The 16,679-nt window shown below is 39.8% G+C and overlaps 1 protein-coding gene across 1 annotated transcript; it reads left to right on the top strand.

The window, feature by feature from the left end:
- The first annotated feature begins 7,669 nt into the window (after nt 1–7,669).
- Nucleotides 7,670–15,157, top strand: LOC144257909 (keratin, type I cytoskeletal 19-like). The gene is made up of 8 exons (XM_077806146.1): nt 7,670–8,245; nt 8,814–8,896; nt 9,691–9,847; nt 10,584–10,745; nt 12,224–12,349; nt 12,589–12,815; nt 13,667–14,052; nt 15,132–15,157. Exons 1-8 carry the CDS (start codon nt 7,670–7,672, stop codon nt 15,155–15,157), a joined length of 1,743 nt encoding a protein of 580 aa, XP_077662272.1.
- Nucleotides 15,158–16,679: the final 1,522 nt, after the last annotated feature.

Below are 16,679 nucleotides of genomic sequence, written 5' to 3'. Positions count from 1 at the left end.
GTGCTGAGGCAAGACCAAGTAAATCTAGATCATCCCTGACAGGTGTTCACCCACCCTATTCTTAAAAACCTCCACAGATGGGGATTCCACAGCTCCTTTGAAAGCCTATTCCAGAGCTTAACTACCCTTATAATTAGAAAGTTTTTCCTGATAGCTAACCTAAATCTCCCTTGCTGCAGATTAAGCCCATTGCTTTCTGTTCTACCTTCAGTTGACATAGCAACTGATTGATCACCGTCCTCTTTATAACAGCCCTTAAGATATTTCAAGACTTATATCAGGTCCTCCTTCAGTTTTCTTTTCTTAAGACTAAACACGTCCAGTTTTTTTAGCCTTTCCTCATTGGTCAAATAACTTTTCAAAACCATTTATCATTTTTGTTGCTCTCCTCTGGACTCTCTCCATTGTATCTAAATCTTTCTGAAAAGTGCGGCACCCAAAACTGGATATAGTACTTCAGGTGAGGCCTCACACGTGCCAAGTAGATTGGGACAATCACTTCCCATGTTTTACAAATGCCATTTCTGTTACTATAGCCCAGAAATATTATCTTTTTTTTGCAGCTGCATCACATTGTTGACTCATATTTATTTAGTAATCCACTATAGCCCCCAGATCATTTTAGTAGTACTATCATCTGACCATTACTTACCATTTTGTAGTTGCACATTTGATTTTTCCTTCCTAAGTGAAGTACTTTGCACTTGTCTTTACTGAATTTCATCTTGTTGATTTCAGACCAATTCTCCAATTTGTCAAGGTTGTTTTTGAATTCTAATCTTGTTCTCCAAAATGCTTGCAATCCCTCCCAGTTTGGTGTCAACTGCAAACTGTATAAGCATATTCTCCACTCTATTATCCAAGTCATGAATGAAAATATTGACTAGTACTGGTCCCAGGAAAGACCTCTACAGAAAACCACTAGGTACACCCTCCAAATCTGACGGTGACCTAGTGATAGCTACTCTTTGAGTATGGTCTTTCAACCAGCTGTGCACCCACTTTACAATAATTTTATCTAGATGACATTTTCCTAGTTTGCTTATGAGACTGTCATGTGGGACTTTGTCAAAAACCTTAATAAAATCAAGATATATCAAGTCTACTACTTTCCCCCATCCACTAGGTCAGTAACCCTGTCAAATAATGATGCTGAACCATTCGGAGTTATACTTGCAATTAGTATGATTATAATAATATACAGTTTGCAGAAGAATTTCAGGAGGGAAGATGCTATGTGAACGTACTATAACTCAACACTTTTGGCAGTACTTTCCTCCTTACCTAATGTCCACACCTGTTCTCACACATCATGTAGAACTGCTGTGTCTTTGTATAGCAGCTGTAGTAAAGACACATTATAAAATTAGAGTGCATCATTAAATAACGTATTTTATATCCTGAAAGTAAAACAATAAAATCTAATGAATACCCACTTAAATTACCTAGAGAGGGAATCTGAGGACTACTGAAGCATGAACAAAGCCAGAGCAAGCCAGGCAGATTTAATATTTTATGCTCCCAGGAGCATAGCTTGCCAACCTCTCAAATTTTATTTCTGATTGTTTTTTTATGCCAGAATAGCAAGGCCTGCTTTGGGTTATTACTGAGGTGCACTGGCCAAGTTGTATGGGAAATCCAGATCTGGAATAGCACAGACAGTGTAGGTAAAGCTGTGCATAGACACAGGACTAGAAAAGCAGAAGTATTGAAGGCCAGGAATTAAGTACATTAGCAGAGCTGTGTGGGGTACCATAGCTGGAAATAGAGGGACTGCTGTAGGTGAAGTGTGGGTAGTATTGACAGAGCTGTGTGGAGAACCTTGCACAATATCTGCATTCATTATGATTAATCAGCATTATGAGCTCTCATCTTGTGAGCATCAAGTCTTGCAATTTGCAGAATGTATCTGATGTTTCTAGTAGTTACTCAATAAGCTTGCCACAATACATGTTGGAGCAAGATCTTCTGAACAGTCGTAGGCAAAAATAAATTAGCACACACAGTCCTGCAAAAACCCTTCACTCTCAGAATAATTTGCTTTCTGCAGTTGAAAGAATCAATTTAATTTTGTTAACACATTTCAAATTGCCTAGAGAAGATTTAAATTAATCCCATTATTTCTTAGGCTGATCTAATTCGTTAGCACACGTGTAAGTGTACAGAAATACTTCCTGCTGAGAAAACTGCTCCCTTATTGGACTACAAGGGGGAAAAATGGAAGAAAAGGGGGAACATTCTTTAGTTTGATGGTAAACCGGCAAACTTTCTCCTTAGAAACCATCCATCTCCATCATGTATTTCCTGGTGCTTTCCCTACTCTTTTTATGAGCAGGGCATCTTGGTTGCTTAGGGACTTATTTACTTCAAATATTTATTTCCAATCATAATTTCCTATTTGGAATATCAGAGTAAGGTCCTTTGGAAATTATCATGATTTCACAGATTATTATGAAATTAGCTGGACATGAACAGCTAGGGCAGATTCCTAAGCAAAATCAATAAAAAAAATCCTGTTTTCAAGCAGAAGTTTCTGGTAACAGTTGGGGGGAAGAGACTGTCAAATATAACAGCAGAAAGGTTTACAAAGTTTGCCATAAGATATTAGACGTGGTTGGATATCCTGGTACATATTTAACCTCCTGGGACAGACACACAAGCGTCGGTGTATTTTTTTTGCAAGTCCATTTTGTATACAACAGCCTCATGAACTGCCTAAATTAAGGGTCTCTGGGTTGTGGTGAAGTACACAATGGGGTTAACTGTTTGTGGACTTTGTCTTTGGTCTGATGCTCACCAGTTCTCTCGTTGATATGTACTGTTGGGGCCTGGGATAGAGGCAAAGAGTGAGAGAGAGTCAAAGGAAATCAACATCATTTTAAATCCATCACATGCATGTAGATTTAACAGCTAGTTTCAGTGGTGGCAATAAACTAGTGGTAAAGCTATGTCATAAGATCTGAATCCTTTGCAGACTTCAGGCAAGTCTACATTACTGCACTATATTGGCGCAGCTGCATGAGCATCTGGTGAAGATGACCTATGCTGACGGGAGAACACTCTGCTGTCGACATAATTACTCCACCTCCACAAGAGATGGAAGCTATGTCAGTGGGAGACATAGTGCCAGTGTGGACAGTGCTTAGGTTGATGTAACTTACTTCGCTCAGGGGTGTGTGTCTTTTTCACACTCCTGCCTGACGTAAGTTACATCGACTTAAGCAGTAGTGTAGACAGCCCTTAGTAATGCTGGCAGTAGTAATCATGAATTTGTATGCAGGCAATCCAGAACGTTGGTCTTTCTGCACTGGACTTGAAAATAGCAACAGCATTTAGTGCATCTTGGACGGGTAAAGAGCATAACTGTATCAGAATCACAGTGCTCCTCAAAGATAAAAAGAAAAAAAGGGACTAGAAAAGCTGCCCTCAAAATTGTCAGTGTGTCCTTTAGGCACCCCAGAAAACCACGGCTTTTAGGTCATCCATTTTGCAGTTACTTATGTGAACAAAAATGGATCAAAAATAATGATTATTGTTGTGTCTTGAAATATCAAAACAGCTCAGGATAGGAAAGATTGATTCTGCCAGAGAGAAAGTGTGCCCTGTTTTTCAAACAATTAACATATAACCATACAGATACTGCTGCATTAAGTGACTTCCCAAGAAGATTGAACTAACCAAAGTTTGTGTGCGATTGAGAGCTTACCTAGTGGAGGAAATCACAGGAACCCAAACCTGCTAGTACTGGATTTAAACTTTGAAATAACTTTATTTAATAACTTAATAGTTTAGAAATGGGAAAAGTAGGGCTGGCTGAAAATCTGCCATCAAAAGTTTTCTTCGATGTAAAAACGGGATTTTGACTACATTAAAATATTCATAGAAAGTGTCTGATTTCCACAGGTTTTTCATTGAAAAACTGAAAATATGTGACTGAAAACTGATTGTTTTTATATGACAAAAAGTCAATTTTCAGTGGGGGAAAAATTCTGACCAACTCTAGGAATAAGTGTGTGGTGTATGACACATAATTGCCACTTTAACAAAAAGGCCATGCTTCGTGCAGTGCACTGTACAATGCATGTACTTTGACTAATAGCAATGAGAAAAAAGGGAAATTTGTACAGCAAATTAGATGAAGCTATCAAAAGACCCCCAAATGCTGAGACATGTCTCCTTTTAAGTGACTTCAGTGACCAAGAAGGAGCTGACTGCCACTATTATGGGTTGACTGGATGAGTAGCTAATGGAAACGGCAGCAGACCTTTGCTACACCAAAATAAACACCGCTGGATTAATGAAAAGAAAGCATCAGAATTCAAGTGATGATAATGAAATAATAGCAATATTGAAAGAAAAAAAGGAAAACCCCACAGGTATACCATTTAAAAGTTACTGAAGTTCAAGAAGCAAAAATTCATACTTTTGTTCCATCTTTCAATATAACTGATGAGAATTTTTAAGTATAAGAGTGAGACTAAAAGAGCCTCTGAGACTAAAGTACTGAAAGTAGGATGGAGTGTTATTAGGGATTTTAAAAAGAGTACTAGGGAAATCTCATGTCTGAAAATCTCATATTTTGGTCCCTTGTAATTATATTAAATACTTCATTGTGAAATTCTTAATTTTTTTAGAATTATGTATCCATTTTATATTGTGGGAAAAGAATTTAAAACATTTTAAAATCTTTATAATTTATTATTATTTTACAGTCCCCCAAAATATGCTGGGCATTTATAGACAGGCAAGACCTTGCCCTGAGGAGTTTTCAATCTAAAAAACATCATACAGGACAGGAGGAGGGGAAAGGATGCAGGTTCTTTAACTTGAGGAGACTGAAAGCCTTCATAAAAGTGACCAGGTTATATCAGAGAACTTGATGCAAATACTTTTGCTCTTGTTGCACACACTCCAGAGAACCTTCAGTTCATTACTAAGCCAATAAAATAGGTCTGATAAAATGAAAGTAATGTACTGCCTTGCACCTGGGAAAGCATATGTAAGACACAGCACTAGAACTAGTGGTGGGAAACTCAGTGTGTTAACTGATTTTAGTTACCTTATGGAATTTTGTCAAAGAGGGCCCTCACTGACCAAAAATATGTTACCTGAATAAAAAAAGACACAGAAAAGAGATTTTGCATATGGCAAATTGCATTTTTCAGTCATGCACCAGTAGGGTATCACACATAAGACCAAAGTCTACATTTACTCTGTTGTAGTTTGCCACCTTGCTCTCCATCTGTGCAACAAGGACAAGTTATCATCTTATCAAGGAAAATAAAATATTTCATCACCATTAAGCTATTATGCATAACAAATGGCAAGACAAAATCATAAACAGTGAGCTTCTGCAAAGAGAATGCATAAAGAGCAATCAAGCAAACACAAAAGCACAGCTTTATTGGACAGGACATGTCCCAGATGGCACCCACTAAGCTCAGAAAGAAAATGTTGTATAATGATTTGTTAAATTAAAAACAGCCAGAAATGAAGACGCAGAAAGATATCTTGAAAAAGAACCTTGCACATTGTGACAGATGGCAATTTGTGAGCAGTGACTTGCAGCAAACCAAACAGGTTGCATAGTCAGGGTAACATTTGCAAATCCATGGAGAGCTTGCAAAATGGGCCATCAGAGATACAAGGACAAATGATGATGACACTCTAGGTATGTCTCACTGTGGTCTTAGCAGGGGGAGCATGGGGTGAAAATATTGTGTCCATACCAATTGCTAAATCTCACAACAGCATCACAACTCACTAAACCAGCAATCACAAAATATCACAAAGGCAGGATAGTGTTAAAAATAATTCAGTAACATACAACACTTGATACTGCAAAAAACAGTCCAGTTTCCTCAAACCACACCTGCCAGAGGATTTGTGGTTTTCTGAGGTTTAATCCACATGAGGAAGATCACAAGAAGTACTGATAGGTGAATCTTACAAGGTTTAGAGGCTGATTTCAGATAAGCAATCCAGGGTTTGGATGTTGACCTGAATTTACTAAACCTCGTATGTATACAAATATGGGCTGGAAATCTCACAAAAACAGACTTCTGGGGTGCAGTGGGGTTGAGTTCTGGATCTGGCAAAGGAAAAAATTAATTAATCAATTGACAGCAATTCATACCATCAGACAAATGCTTTTTGGAGACAAAAGCTGATTCTGGAAGCAAGCTGTTATACTCAGTGTTGGTTGGCCATTTCCATGACAATACTCAGAATACTCTTTTAGCTTTCTCAGAAACAGTGCTGGTGTCCAAACACTCAGTGAAAATATTAGGATTGTTTGGGGGTACCGCCTCTCCACAGACTGCTACAACATGCATGCTTGGCAGAAGTTTTGAAGCGACCCACATCTTTTGATTCCCTACTTTAGCACAGATTTAGAAATTTAAGATGGAAAAGACCTATAGGTCTTATGGTCCATACCCCTTTAGGATCAGAGCAAGATTCTTCCATAAAGTATCTTCTCTAGTGCTTTGTCCAGTATAATTGTAATTGATTCAAATTATGGGACTTCCAACATTTTCCCTGGATACTATTTCAGACTCTCTAAGATCTCTTTACTATGAGAATACATAACACTCTAATCATAGATGGAATTGACACTTTCTACCACACTTTGGTTTATGAAAACTCTTCAGCTTAATACAGCTTTTCACTGCACTGCAATTAATTTTTAATAACATTACTGTACAATTGATTTTATTATGATTTCATAGTGAATATCACTCTCCTAGACAAGAACAGCTTAAGAGGTATATGCTGAAGAGCTCTTTGCTGCAAATAAACTGTAATTATTCTTTCTCTGTAATATTCGGAGGGCTTTTGTATAGTTTTCTTCATAAACAAAAGTTGATGATTTAAAAATATTAATACTGATGCATTGTTTGGAATAGACTTCTGATATGAACATTAACTGTCTTGGTACCGGGATTGTTGAAGCTAAATACACATTCCAGACAAGTTTAATAGCTTCAATAGTAAAAATATATTGCAATGTTTTGCCCACTGAGACAAAAATACGAGCAGAATTGAAATGGAAATATACAGAATATGAAAATACAAAAGAGAACAGTAACATTCTATAACAGTAGTTAACGACAACAATCAGAGCAAACAAAAAGAATAAATAAATACCCAACCTAAATCGGAGGGAATTAGGATTAATTTTCTCTATTTCATATAGGGAAATGGAATTTGGAAAAGAACTTTATTGACCAATGATGCCCATTAGAGAGACACTACCCAGTAGTTGCCTTTTGCAGTTTATTGGACTACAGAAGCCTTCTTGCTATGATGAAAGAGGTACAAATGGGATGAGTGAGGTAAAGCACTGCACTATCTAACACAGAGATCCACATTAATACATCCATCCCACTGAAATTACATTTGTTTGTCTCAAACAAAGACACACTGAAAAAAATCAGCAATGTGTGCCTGATTGTCTTTATATTTAAAAAAATCCCTTGGGCAAACTATTCTTGGCATCAGCAATACGGTTGCCAAATGCCCTGGGAAGAGGAAACACCCTAATGGTGACACCCAATGTGTAAGGTATAAATAGAAATCGGAGGACATCAAAAATTTACAGTCTGAGTCTTTATCAGGCTGTGCAACTAAACTTGGGCTTTGGGTTGGACGCTTTACTGCTATCACTATGAGTCGTAGCACTAAGACTACGATTACCTCTTCTTCAGTTGTTGGAGGTGGAGGTGGTGGTGGGCATTCTTCAAGCTCCTCTAGAAGGATAACCAGTAGTGGAAGCTTTTCTGGTAGAAGTTATGGTGGAGGAGGTTCCAGATGTGGTTACGGAGGGGGAATAAGCATTGGTCGTTGTGGAGGGGGAATAAGCAGTGGCAGTTACAGAGGGGGAATAAGCAGCGGCAGTTATGGAGGGGGTTTTGGATCAAGTTGTGGTGGCTTTGGGGGATTTGATGGCAGTTATGGAGGTGGCAGCTTTGGTGGAGGTGTTGGCTGTGGTGGAGTCATCGGCTTTGGTGGAGGCGTTGGCTTTGGTGGCGATGATACTGGCATCCTCTCCAACAACGAAAAGATAACCATGCAGACTCTTAATAACCGCCTGGCTTCTTACCTGAATAGCGTGCGAGCTTTGGAAGAACAAAATGCTAATCTTGAGAATTTAATCAAAGAATGGTATCAGAAGCTAGGTCCAACTGCTACATTAAATGACTACAGTCACTATTATGGAGAAATTGAAGACCTTAACAATCAGGTAAGCTATTATTTTTCAGACAAGTTCTATTAATTATAAAGGCTTCTCTTTAAGATTATGCACAGCTACTTAGGCAGACAGCAGGTAAAATATTTCATGTAATATGAGATTACATACAAGCAATCAAAAATTAGGACATGCCAGCATTAAGGTTACCTGTGCAGATGGAAACTTCAGAGTCTTTACTAAACTCTAACAAGTATTTACTGAGCATGTGCAATCTCAGATTTTCACAGGCAAATAACTTGTGCAATTTGGGGCTGATTGTAAATTTACAGAGTCAGCAAAAGGTATGTCTTTTATGCCAGGGTACACCCTCCTGCCAAATTTAAAGTCTCTATTCCAAAAGATGGAGGTGCTAAACTCAACAAAATGTTAGTAAGAGCTTTTTTTTTACATAGACAAAACACTGTATTTTACCTAACCTTGTCTAGAGAAATAGCTGAACTGTTTCTGCTAAAATTATATATTTTAAAAAGGGGGCAGGACTCCGGCGTTCACAAGCAGGGGCAAGACCCCCCGTCCCCCTATCTCTGGGGCTGGATGTCATCTGTCACCTCTTTTTCAGATTGTTAATTCATCTGTGGATCTTAACAAGATCATTCTGAACATTGATAACACTAGGATGACTATTGAAGACTTTAAACTGAAGTGAGTATCTCTCTTCCTTCCTGCCTGACCCAGTCATTTCCACCTCTTCACATCAGTTCCATGAATCCACTATCCAAAGCAATTCATACAGGGGGTTACAGTATTTTAGTTCCAACTACATGACAAAAGATGTTATTGGAAAGAGAAGTACTCCAGGAACCACTGGCTTTTTAAGATTTACGTTATCATTTTTCTCTAGAGATGCTTTAGAAGAGGAGCATTCCAAGGACTTCAGTTTGTTGTCACCCAAAACTTTTCTTGAGTTTCTTAGGTATTATGAACTTAGAATCAGATCCTCAGCTGGTATAAATCAGTGTAGCACCATTGACAACAATGGGGTTTTGCTGATTTTTACGCACTGAGGATCTGACCCTTAGTTTTACATGGTAACTGAACAAAAAATTGATGATTCCTCACTGATAACAGGATACACTGGTAGGTGATATCTGTACAATGCCTACAGTGAGTGGGAACATGGAAAAGACTGAGGAAAGAGTGCTTAATTGTACTAAAAATCCAGTCCATGACATCGAACTAATAGGTCAGATGGTCAGCCTGTACTCACCTACCCCAATGTTAATCAGGAGAGGTTCCATTGCAGCCAATGGGATTAAAACAGCGTAAAGTCAATAAAAATTGAAAGAGAATCAGGAATAAGCAAATAGATTAAAATAAGGTAGAAAAAGGCAACTAGGTGATGAGGACCTGTTCGCAAAGAAACCTGATAGTGCTAAGAATACTAACCTAGTATTCCTCTGGCTCCATGGTTACTGACTTTCCTTTCTGTGATTTAGATATGAGACTGAATTGGGTCTCCGCCAGACTGTGGAAGGTGATATTAGTGGCTTACGCCCTCTGTTGGACCAGCTGACCCTAACCAGGTCTGACCTGGAGTTAGAGTTTGAAACCCTGAAGGAGGAACTGATTTCTCTCAAGAAGAACCATGAGGAGGTAAAATCCCCCCATAAAAATAATAATTAATGAAAATTCAATATTCAAAGAGTTTCCTTGGCTACTAGTCACCAAATTTTGCCCACTGATTTTGAGTGTCTAACTTGAGACATCCTGGGCCTGATCTTCAGAGGTACTGATTGCCCACCACTCTCACTGACTTCAGCAGGTACATTCTTGTTCAGGAAAGGGATGGCCACGTGAAGTCTACTTTGAATGTTAGACCAAACTAGATAAGGGAAATGAGCAGCTTTCATTCTCCAAATTCAATTCATTGGTGAAGCCATGGAAGAAAACAATAGATTTCATGTATGTAAAAGCCACAAGGAAATATTTAAACTTCTTGTGAAAATATTTTTCATGGAAGAAATGTGATGCATAAACTCACTACCATAATGAACACTCAACATGCAAGGTCCACAACACACTGGAAATCAAACACCGCACAGGAGGCAGAATTGGGGCTGAGCATACAAAACTGGCCCTTTCACAGAGTAAAACAGTGTTGGCCATTGTGTTGTTTAACTAGGGAGTCAAAAGTGTGGATCCTGCTCCTCTCCTGGCATATGACAGAGGAGGGTCTTGTGAAACATAAGGGGTGAATGTCAGAATCAGGCCACATGAGAAAGGGTTGTGTTGGCAGTGGGAAGGTTGTCTTCCAAATCTTCTTTGCTACAAATATGAGCTCAGAATGAGGTATTTGTTTGTTTCTGGGGGGCCTGGGTTTTCATTGCAGGAAATTAAAGGACTGCAACCACAGACCAGTGGTGATGTTAATGTGGAGGTCAATGCTGCTCCAGGCTGCAATCTGACAGAAGTGCTAAATGACCTGAGAAACGAATACGAGCATGTCATTGAGAACAACCGTAGAGAGGTGGAAAAATGGTATGAAACCAAGGTAAGTTGCAGTATCTATAACTATATCTCTCACAAAAAGACTTGACATATTTTATTAGCACACACAGGTATAATAGTGGTAGGACAATTGTTCACATTACTTAATGCAGATCATCTTTAAATTACGCTGACAGTTTAGCATGAGAAGTTCAGAACTGGAGTGAAAGGGTTTGCTGCAAGCTAGAATTCATAGAATCATAGAAATGTGGGGCTGGAAGGGACCTTGAGAAGTCAGATGCAGCCCCCTGCACCTATGGCAGGACCAAGTGAACCTAAACTATCCCTGACAGGTGTTTGTCCAACCTGTTTTTAAAAACCTTCAATGATGGGGATTCTACAACTTCCCTTGGAAGCCTATTCCAGAGCTCAACTGCCCTTATAGTTAGAAAGTTTACCTAACATCTAACCTAAATCTCCCTTGCTGCAAATTAAGCCAATTACTTCTTGTCCTACTTTCAGTGGAGAGGGAGAACAACTGATCAACTTTTACTGCAGCCCTTAACATATCTGAAGATAGATATCAGGTCCTCCCTCAAGATTCCTTTTCTTAAGATAAAGCACACCCAGTTTTTTTTTAACCTTTCCTCAGAGGTCTGGTTTTCCAAACCTTTAACCATTTTTGACATTCTCCTTTGGATTCTTTCAAATTTGTCCATGTCTTTCCTAAAGTGGGGCATCCAGAATTGGACACAGTTCTCCAGCTGAGGCCTCAACAGTGCAGAGTAGAGGGAGACAATTACCTCCCGTGTCTAACATACAACACTCCTGTGAATACATCCCAGAATGATATTAGCCTTTTACCACAGCTGCATCACATTGTTGACTCAGATCCAATTTGTGATCCACTAGAACCCCCAGGCATTTTTCACCACTATCACCATCTAAACAGTTATTCCCCATGCAACCCCTCCCAGCTTGGTGTCACCTGCAAATTTTATAAGCACTCTCTCCACTGCATTATCCAAGTCACTAATGAAAATATTGAATAGCACTGGATCCAGGATTGACCCCTGAAAAACCTACTACATAGACCCTCCAAATTTAACAGCGAACCATTGATAGCTACTCTCTAAGTACGGTCTTTCAACCAGCTGTGCATCCACCATTTAGTAATTTTATCTAGACCACATTTCCCTGAGGTGAACTGGTAAAGATATGTGGAATCTCTGTATTAAATAGCAAGGGGAATTCAAACCAGGCCTGGGGTGCATTGGCATTGCAGAACGGTGTGTGGAAAGTTTACACAGTCCCCAGTTTACATTACTCATAGACTCAGACTCATAGACTTTAAGGTCAGAAGGGACCATCATGATCAACCAGTCTGACCTCCTGCACATTGCAGTCCACAGAACCTCACCAACTCATTCAGCCTCTAGCCAGATTTACTTATTTTTTTAGATGCTTTCATGATGATAAATTCACCATATTCACCCTATAATTAAAGCTAAAACATCTCGATTCTGTATTTGCATTTTTCAGATAACAGAAGTTAATCGAGAAGTCCACTCGAGTGGTGAGGACATACAGTCAAGCAACAAACAGGTCACAGAGCTGAGACGTGACTATCAGAACGTGGAAATTGAGCTGCAGTCCTACCTCAGCACGGTATGTAACAGCATTTGCTTCTGTATCTGACATATGGAGCAGGACACATAGATTACAGGCATGACAGGAGACCAGCCATAGCTAGTGCTCCTTTAGTAAAGGGTGAGATGGCTGGTACATCTGTTGCTGTGAAGAATTTGCTTTGTACTTTTTGCCCTGGAGAATCCCAGTTTCCTGCATCAAAATAAGTTAAACTTGCCACATTCCTACAGACCCTGTTCTTCCTGTTCAATTCTCAGGTACAGTCTTTGCAGTCCTCCTTGGCTGACACAGAAGGTCGCTACAACATACAGCTACAACAGATCCAGGGCCTTATTGTCTCTGTGGAAGAAGAACTGGCAAGTATCCGATGTGAAATAGATAATCAGAATCAAGAGTACAGGCTGCTCCTTGGCATCAAGAACCAGCTGGAACAGGAGATCGCTCAGTATCGGCATCTGCTTGATGAAGGACATCAAGACATTAGGTATGTAAACTATTGAGATATCAGGGCATTACATGAAACCTCAATGCTGGTAATTCCTGAGTGCAAATTATAGTACTTAGGAACAAAGAGAATCATGCAGGGTAAAGAACTGGTACAACAGATTCTGCAGCCACAAAACCTGCAAGGAATGGGGGATAATTTCATGCCACTGAGTGATCCTGAAAATATCTGGAGATTTGTTTCATAAACCATAGGCTGCTCCAAAACTCATGGCATTCTTGGACTTTAGAATTGGAACAGAAATCGTACGGGTATAACCATAATTTAAAAATTATTCTTCTGCTGTACTACTTTGGGCTGGGCAGGAAATACCATGAAAAGAACCTTTTTTCCATTCTTTTCTTAGTTTTGATTCTAGAAAAAGCTGGTAAGTACAGAGGCAGCAGTGAAAATAGAGAAGAATTTTAGTTTGAAGTTCTGGTGAAAATTGAGGTTATTTTTTATTTTACCTAAAGCAGTTGGCCTGTGCCTAATTCTGACTGGTCTTAACCCATACCATGAAGCAAGCAAAAATTAGTTAGCTTTATGCATTTCAACTTTGGATATCAGTGACATAGTAGGCTTTCAGAATTGGTTGGCAGCAGAACCGAATCAGGCAAAAAATCTCTGAGCAGGGCCATGGGAAAATTCAGCCTATGGACGTGAGGTTGGTGGGGAGATGGATTTGAGTGTCATTTTCTTGATGATCTGCACTGGCCCTGGGGGTTGAGGGTGCTGGGTAATGGACCGGAAGAAGAGTGCTGGCCAGGCTTCCATGCATCTTCAGTGTGTGGGTCTCCTTTTGTGAAACGATTTGTTGTTTCATTCACTTTTCTCTTTTCCTTTTACAGTGTTCCAGGAGAAGGAGCTGGCGCTTCTTTTGGAGGAGGAAGAGTCATTGGAGGTGGGAGATCAGGAGGCAGAACTGGAGGAAGTAGCCTTACTTATGGGGGTAGCACAGGAGGAGGAAGAGGAGGTGAAAGAGGAGGAAGCATCATTGGAGGTGGAGGATCAGGAGGCAGAACAGAAACAAGAGAAAGTGTCCATTATACTGGAGTTAGCACAGGAGGAGGAAGAGGAGGTGACATTTCCTCAGGGGACGGAACAGGAGGAAGATCGTGTGGTATAACTGGAGGAGGAGAAAGAATTTCAGGAGCTAGTAGTAGTTCTTCCCACTCCTATTCATCTTCCTTTGGCCACTCAGCTTCTCAGCCATGCAAGTCTGGTGAAAGCTATGGTAAGAACTGTTTTAAGGATAATTGTTTCCTTGTTCTTTACACTCTCATTCAAACAGTAGGCTAATTGCTCATTTGGCTCAAAGGATTCCTTGTGTGGGGCTCTGCAACATTTTATTAAGTCTCTTTTTTCTTCAAAATATATGTGAGGCTGTTGCAGAGACTGAGGTGAATTGGACTGCAGTATCATTGCCATGCAACTGGTACACTGCACTGCTCTGTACCTCATTTTTAATCAGGCCAAATACTCTTTCTTTTCCATTATCTGGGTGTCACAGAGCCCCAGTGAGAGTGAGCTGAATGAGGTTCAATTTGGACATGGCAATAATGATACTTGTTGGTTGGGGGTGGGACCTCAAAAGTACAGAGGCGAAGTTTCTGCACCCGCTACAGAGGAAGTTTGCAATTTGGGAGATGCAAGTTACAAGGAGTAGCGTGGGAGTAAAAAGTAGGTAATATAAACAAACTGTGAACTAGAGGAGAATAGGAATGGTGGAACTTGGAGGAAGATCCTGTAACATGTATGTGTGCGCATGTGTGTGTGTCTGAAAGAGAAAGGAGGAAAAGACAGAAAGAGAGTGAGAAAAAGAGAGAGAAAGAGAGAGAGAGAATGATGCTTATAGAGCAGCGTGGTGGGAAACAACAGAAAAACAGAGAGGGGGACCATAGGTAGAACAGAACTGCAGATAAAAGAGCATTTCTGAAAGATGCTTCAATTCATGGTGGATTACTGATGTATTTTTAAAAAGACATTTTACCATGCTATGAAAACTAAAGATCAAATTCTCCCTTCAGATGTGTGCTCAGTTCCTGTTTTTTTCAATAGAAGGTGTAAGTGCCCATCTGAGAGCAGAATTTTGCCCTAAACACACATTTAATTACAACTACAGCTGGTTTTCTTCATCTCATTTACTTTCTGCAGAAACCCATCAAAAATACACTTTTTAAATAAAGCTCTGGAGTACTTACAGCCATCCTAGCATTTGTCCCCAGCCTGTTTTCTGTGTGCTAAACGGTAGTGCAAAGAGATTCCCCCCACCCCACTAAACAAAGTAATGGTTCCCTCTCTCTCTCTCAACAGCATACTCAAGAAAATCCTTTGATTAACCAGACATGCCGATGATCCTCCAGCCGAACACCATCCATTGGAGCAAACTTCAGACAAAGCTAGAGCGAACTCACCACATTTCCTGCATGCCTAAACAAAGAGCAAGGAGAAATGCTCCTAAGAGTTATTCAACGCTGCTGCCATCAATCCATAGGGGGTCCATCAGAGCTGTTCAGATGGGCCACTTTCCCGCCTATTACTACTTGCTTTTTCCATTCTGTAATTCCATTCTGTAATGTTCTGACAATCTGTACCAAGATTGGTAATCTGCCTTCCAGTGAAAAGTGTCTCTAATAAAACTTTATTTCTGCCTGATGCAATCAGAAACCTGTGCTGGGAAGTATTTTCCTTTAACACACTTTTTGTTGCTATACATTTCAGATGCAAATATCAACTCATCCTCACACAGAGTATATAGGAATGGGTCAGTTATACATTGCAGTAGTTGATGGCGTTATACTTAAAGCAAGAGAATTAAATTAAGAGAAAATACATCTGCATCTGTTAGTGGTCATGTACTTCAATCCCAGATTATCCAGCACATTTCACACTGGTATTGTTCTGATTGTTCAGTGCAGATTGTAAACTCCTTGGGGCTGGGACCATGTCTTCATCTTTTAGTTTAATGTACCAACTACTCTTGTGACACTCAGCAAATAATAAATAAACAAGCATAAGGAAGTTCTGCTTCACACAAGGCAGAGTCTCCCGGTGGAATTCACTACTACCAGGGGATGCTGTGAAGGCCAAAAATATAACTGGGTTCAAAAAAGAATTGAATAAATTCATGGAGGTTTAAAACAAACGTATGGAAATACTTCTTCACACGCACAGTCAAACTGCGGAACTTGTTGCCAGGGGTTATTGTGAAGACCAAAAGCATAACTGGGTTCAAAAAAGAATTAGATAAGTTCATGCAGGATCAGTACATCCATGGCTATTAGCAACCCCATGCTCTGGGTGTTCCTAAAACTCTAACTGCCAGAAGCTGGGAATGGATGACTCAGTCAGTATTGGATTACTCAACAATTGCCCTGTTCTGTTCATTCCCTCTGAAGTATCTGGCACAGGCCACTGTTGGAAGACAGGATACTAGGCTCAATAGACCATTGGTTTGACCCAGTATGGCCATTCTTATGTTCTTAGTGCCAATCTAGACCAGACTCTGTAAGATCACTCAACCAAGTGAATCAAGACTGTGAGAAATTAGTGCTGGTCCAGTCTGCAGAGATAACAGTGACACAGGACAGTGTGTTGGTCGGGGTGAATACAAGACTGACTTATACAGACTCTTACTTCCTTACTATTTGCCCCTAGTGACCACCCTGAATAGTGGCTCTAAACATTCACAACTAACACCAACCAGTCGTGACTCAATGAGATCTGAGTAATGATACAGCCCAGACATTGTGAGATTTAAGCACTGATCCAGTTTTAGCTTTGTGAGATCTTGAATGAATTAAACTGTACAGTGTAAACTTGAAAATGTGGAATCTAGTGATCAGTTTGTACAGAAACATT

Source organism: Eretmochelys imbricata, chromosome 27 (assembly GCF_965152235.1).
Source record: "Eretmochelys imbricata isolate rEreImb1 chromosome 27, rEreImb1.hap1, whole genome shotgun sequence".
Lineage (NCBI taxonomy): Eukaryota > Metazoa > Chordata > Testudines > Cheloniidae > Eretmochelys > Eretmochelys imbricata.
The sequence above is the reverse complement of the archived record's forward strand: the minus strand, read 5'-3'. Positions and strand labels throughout refer to the sequence as shown.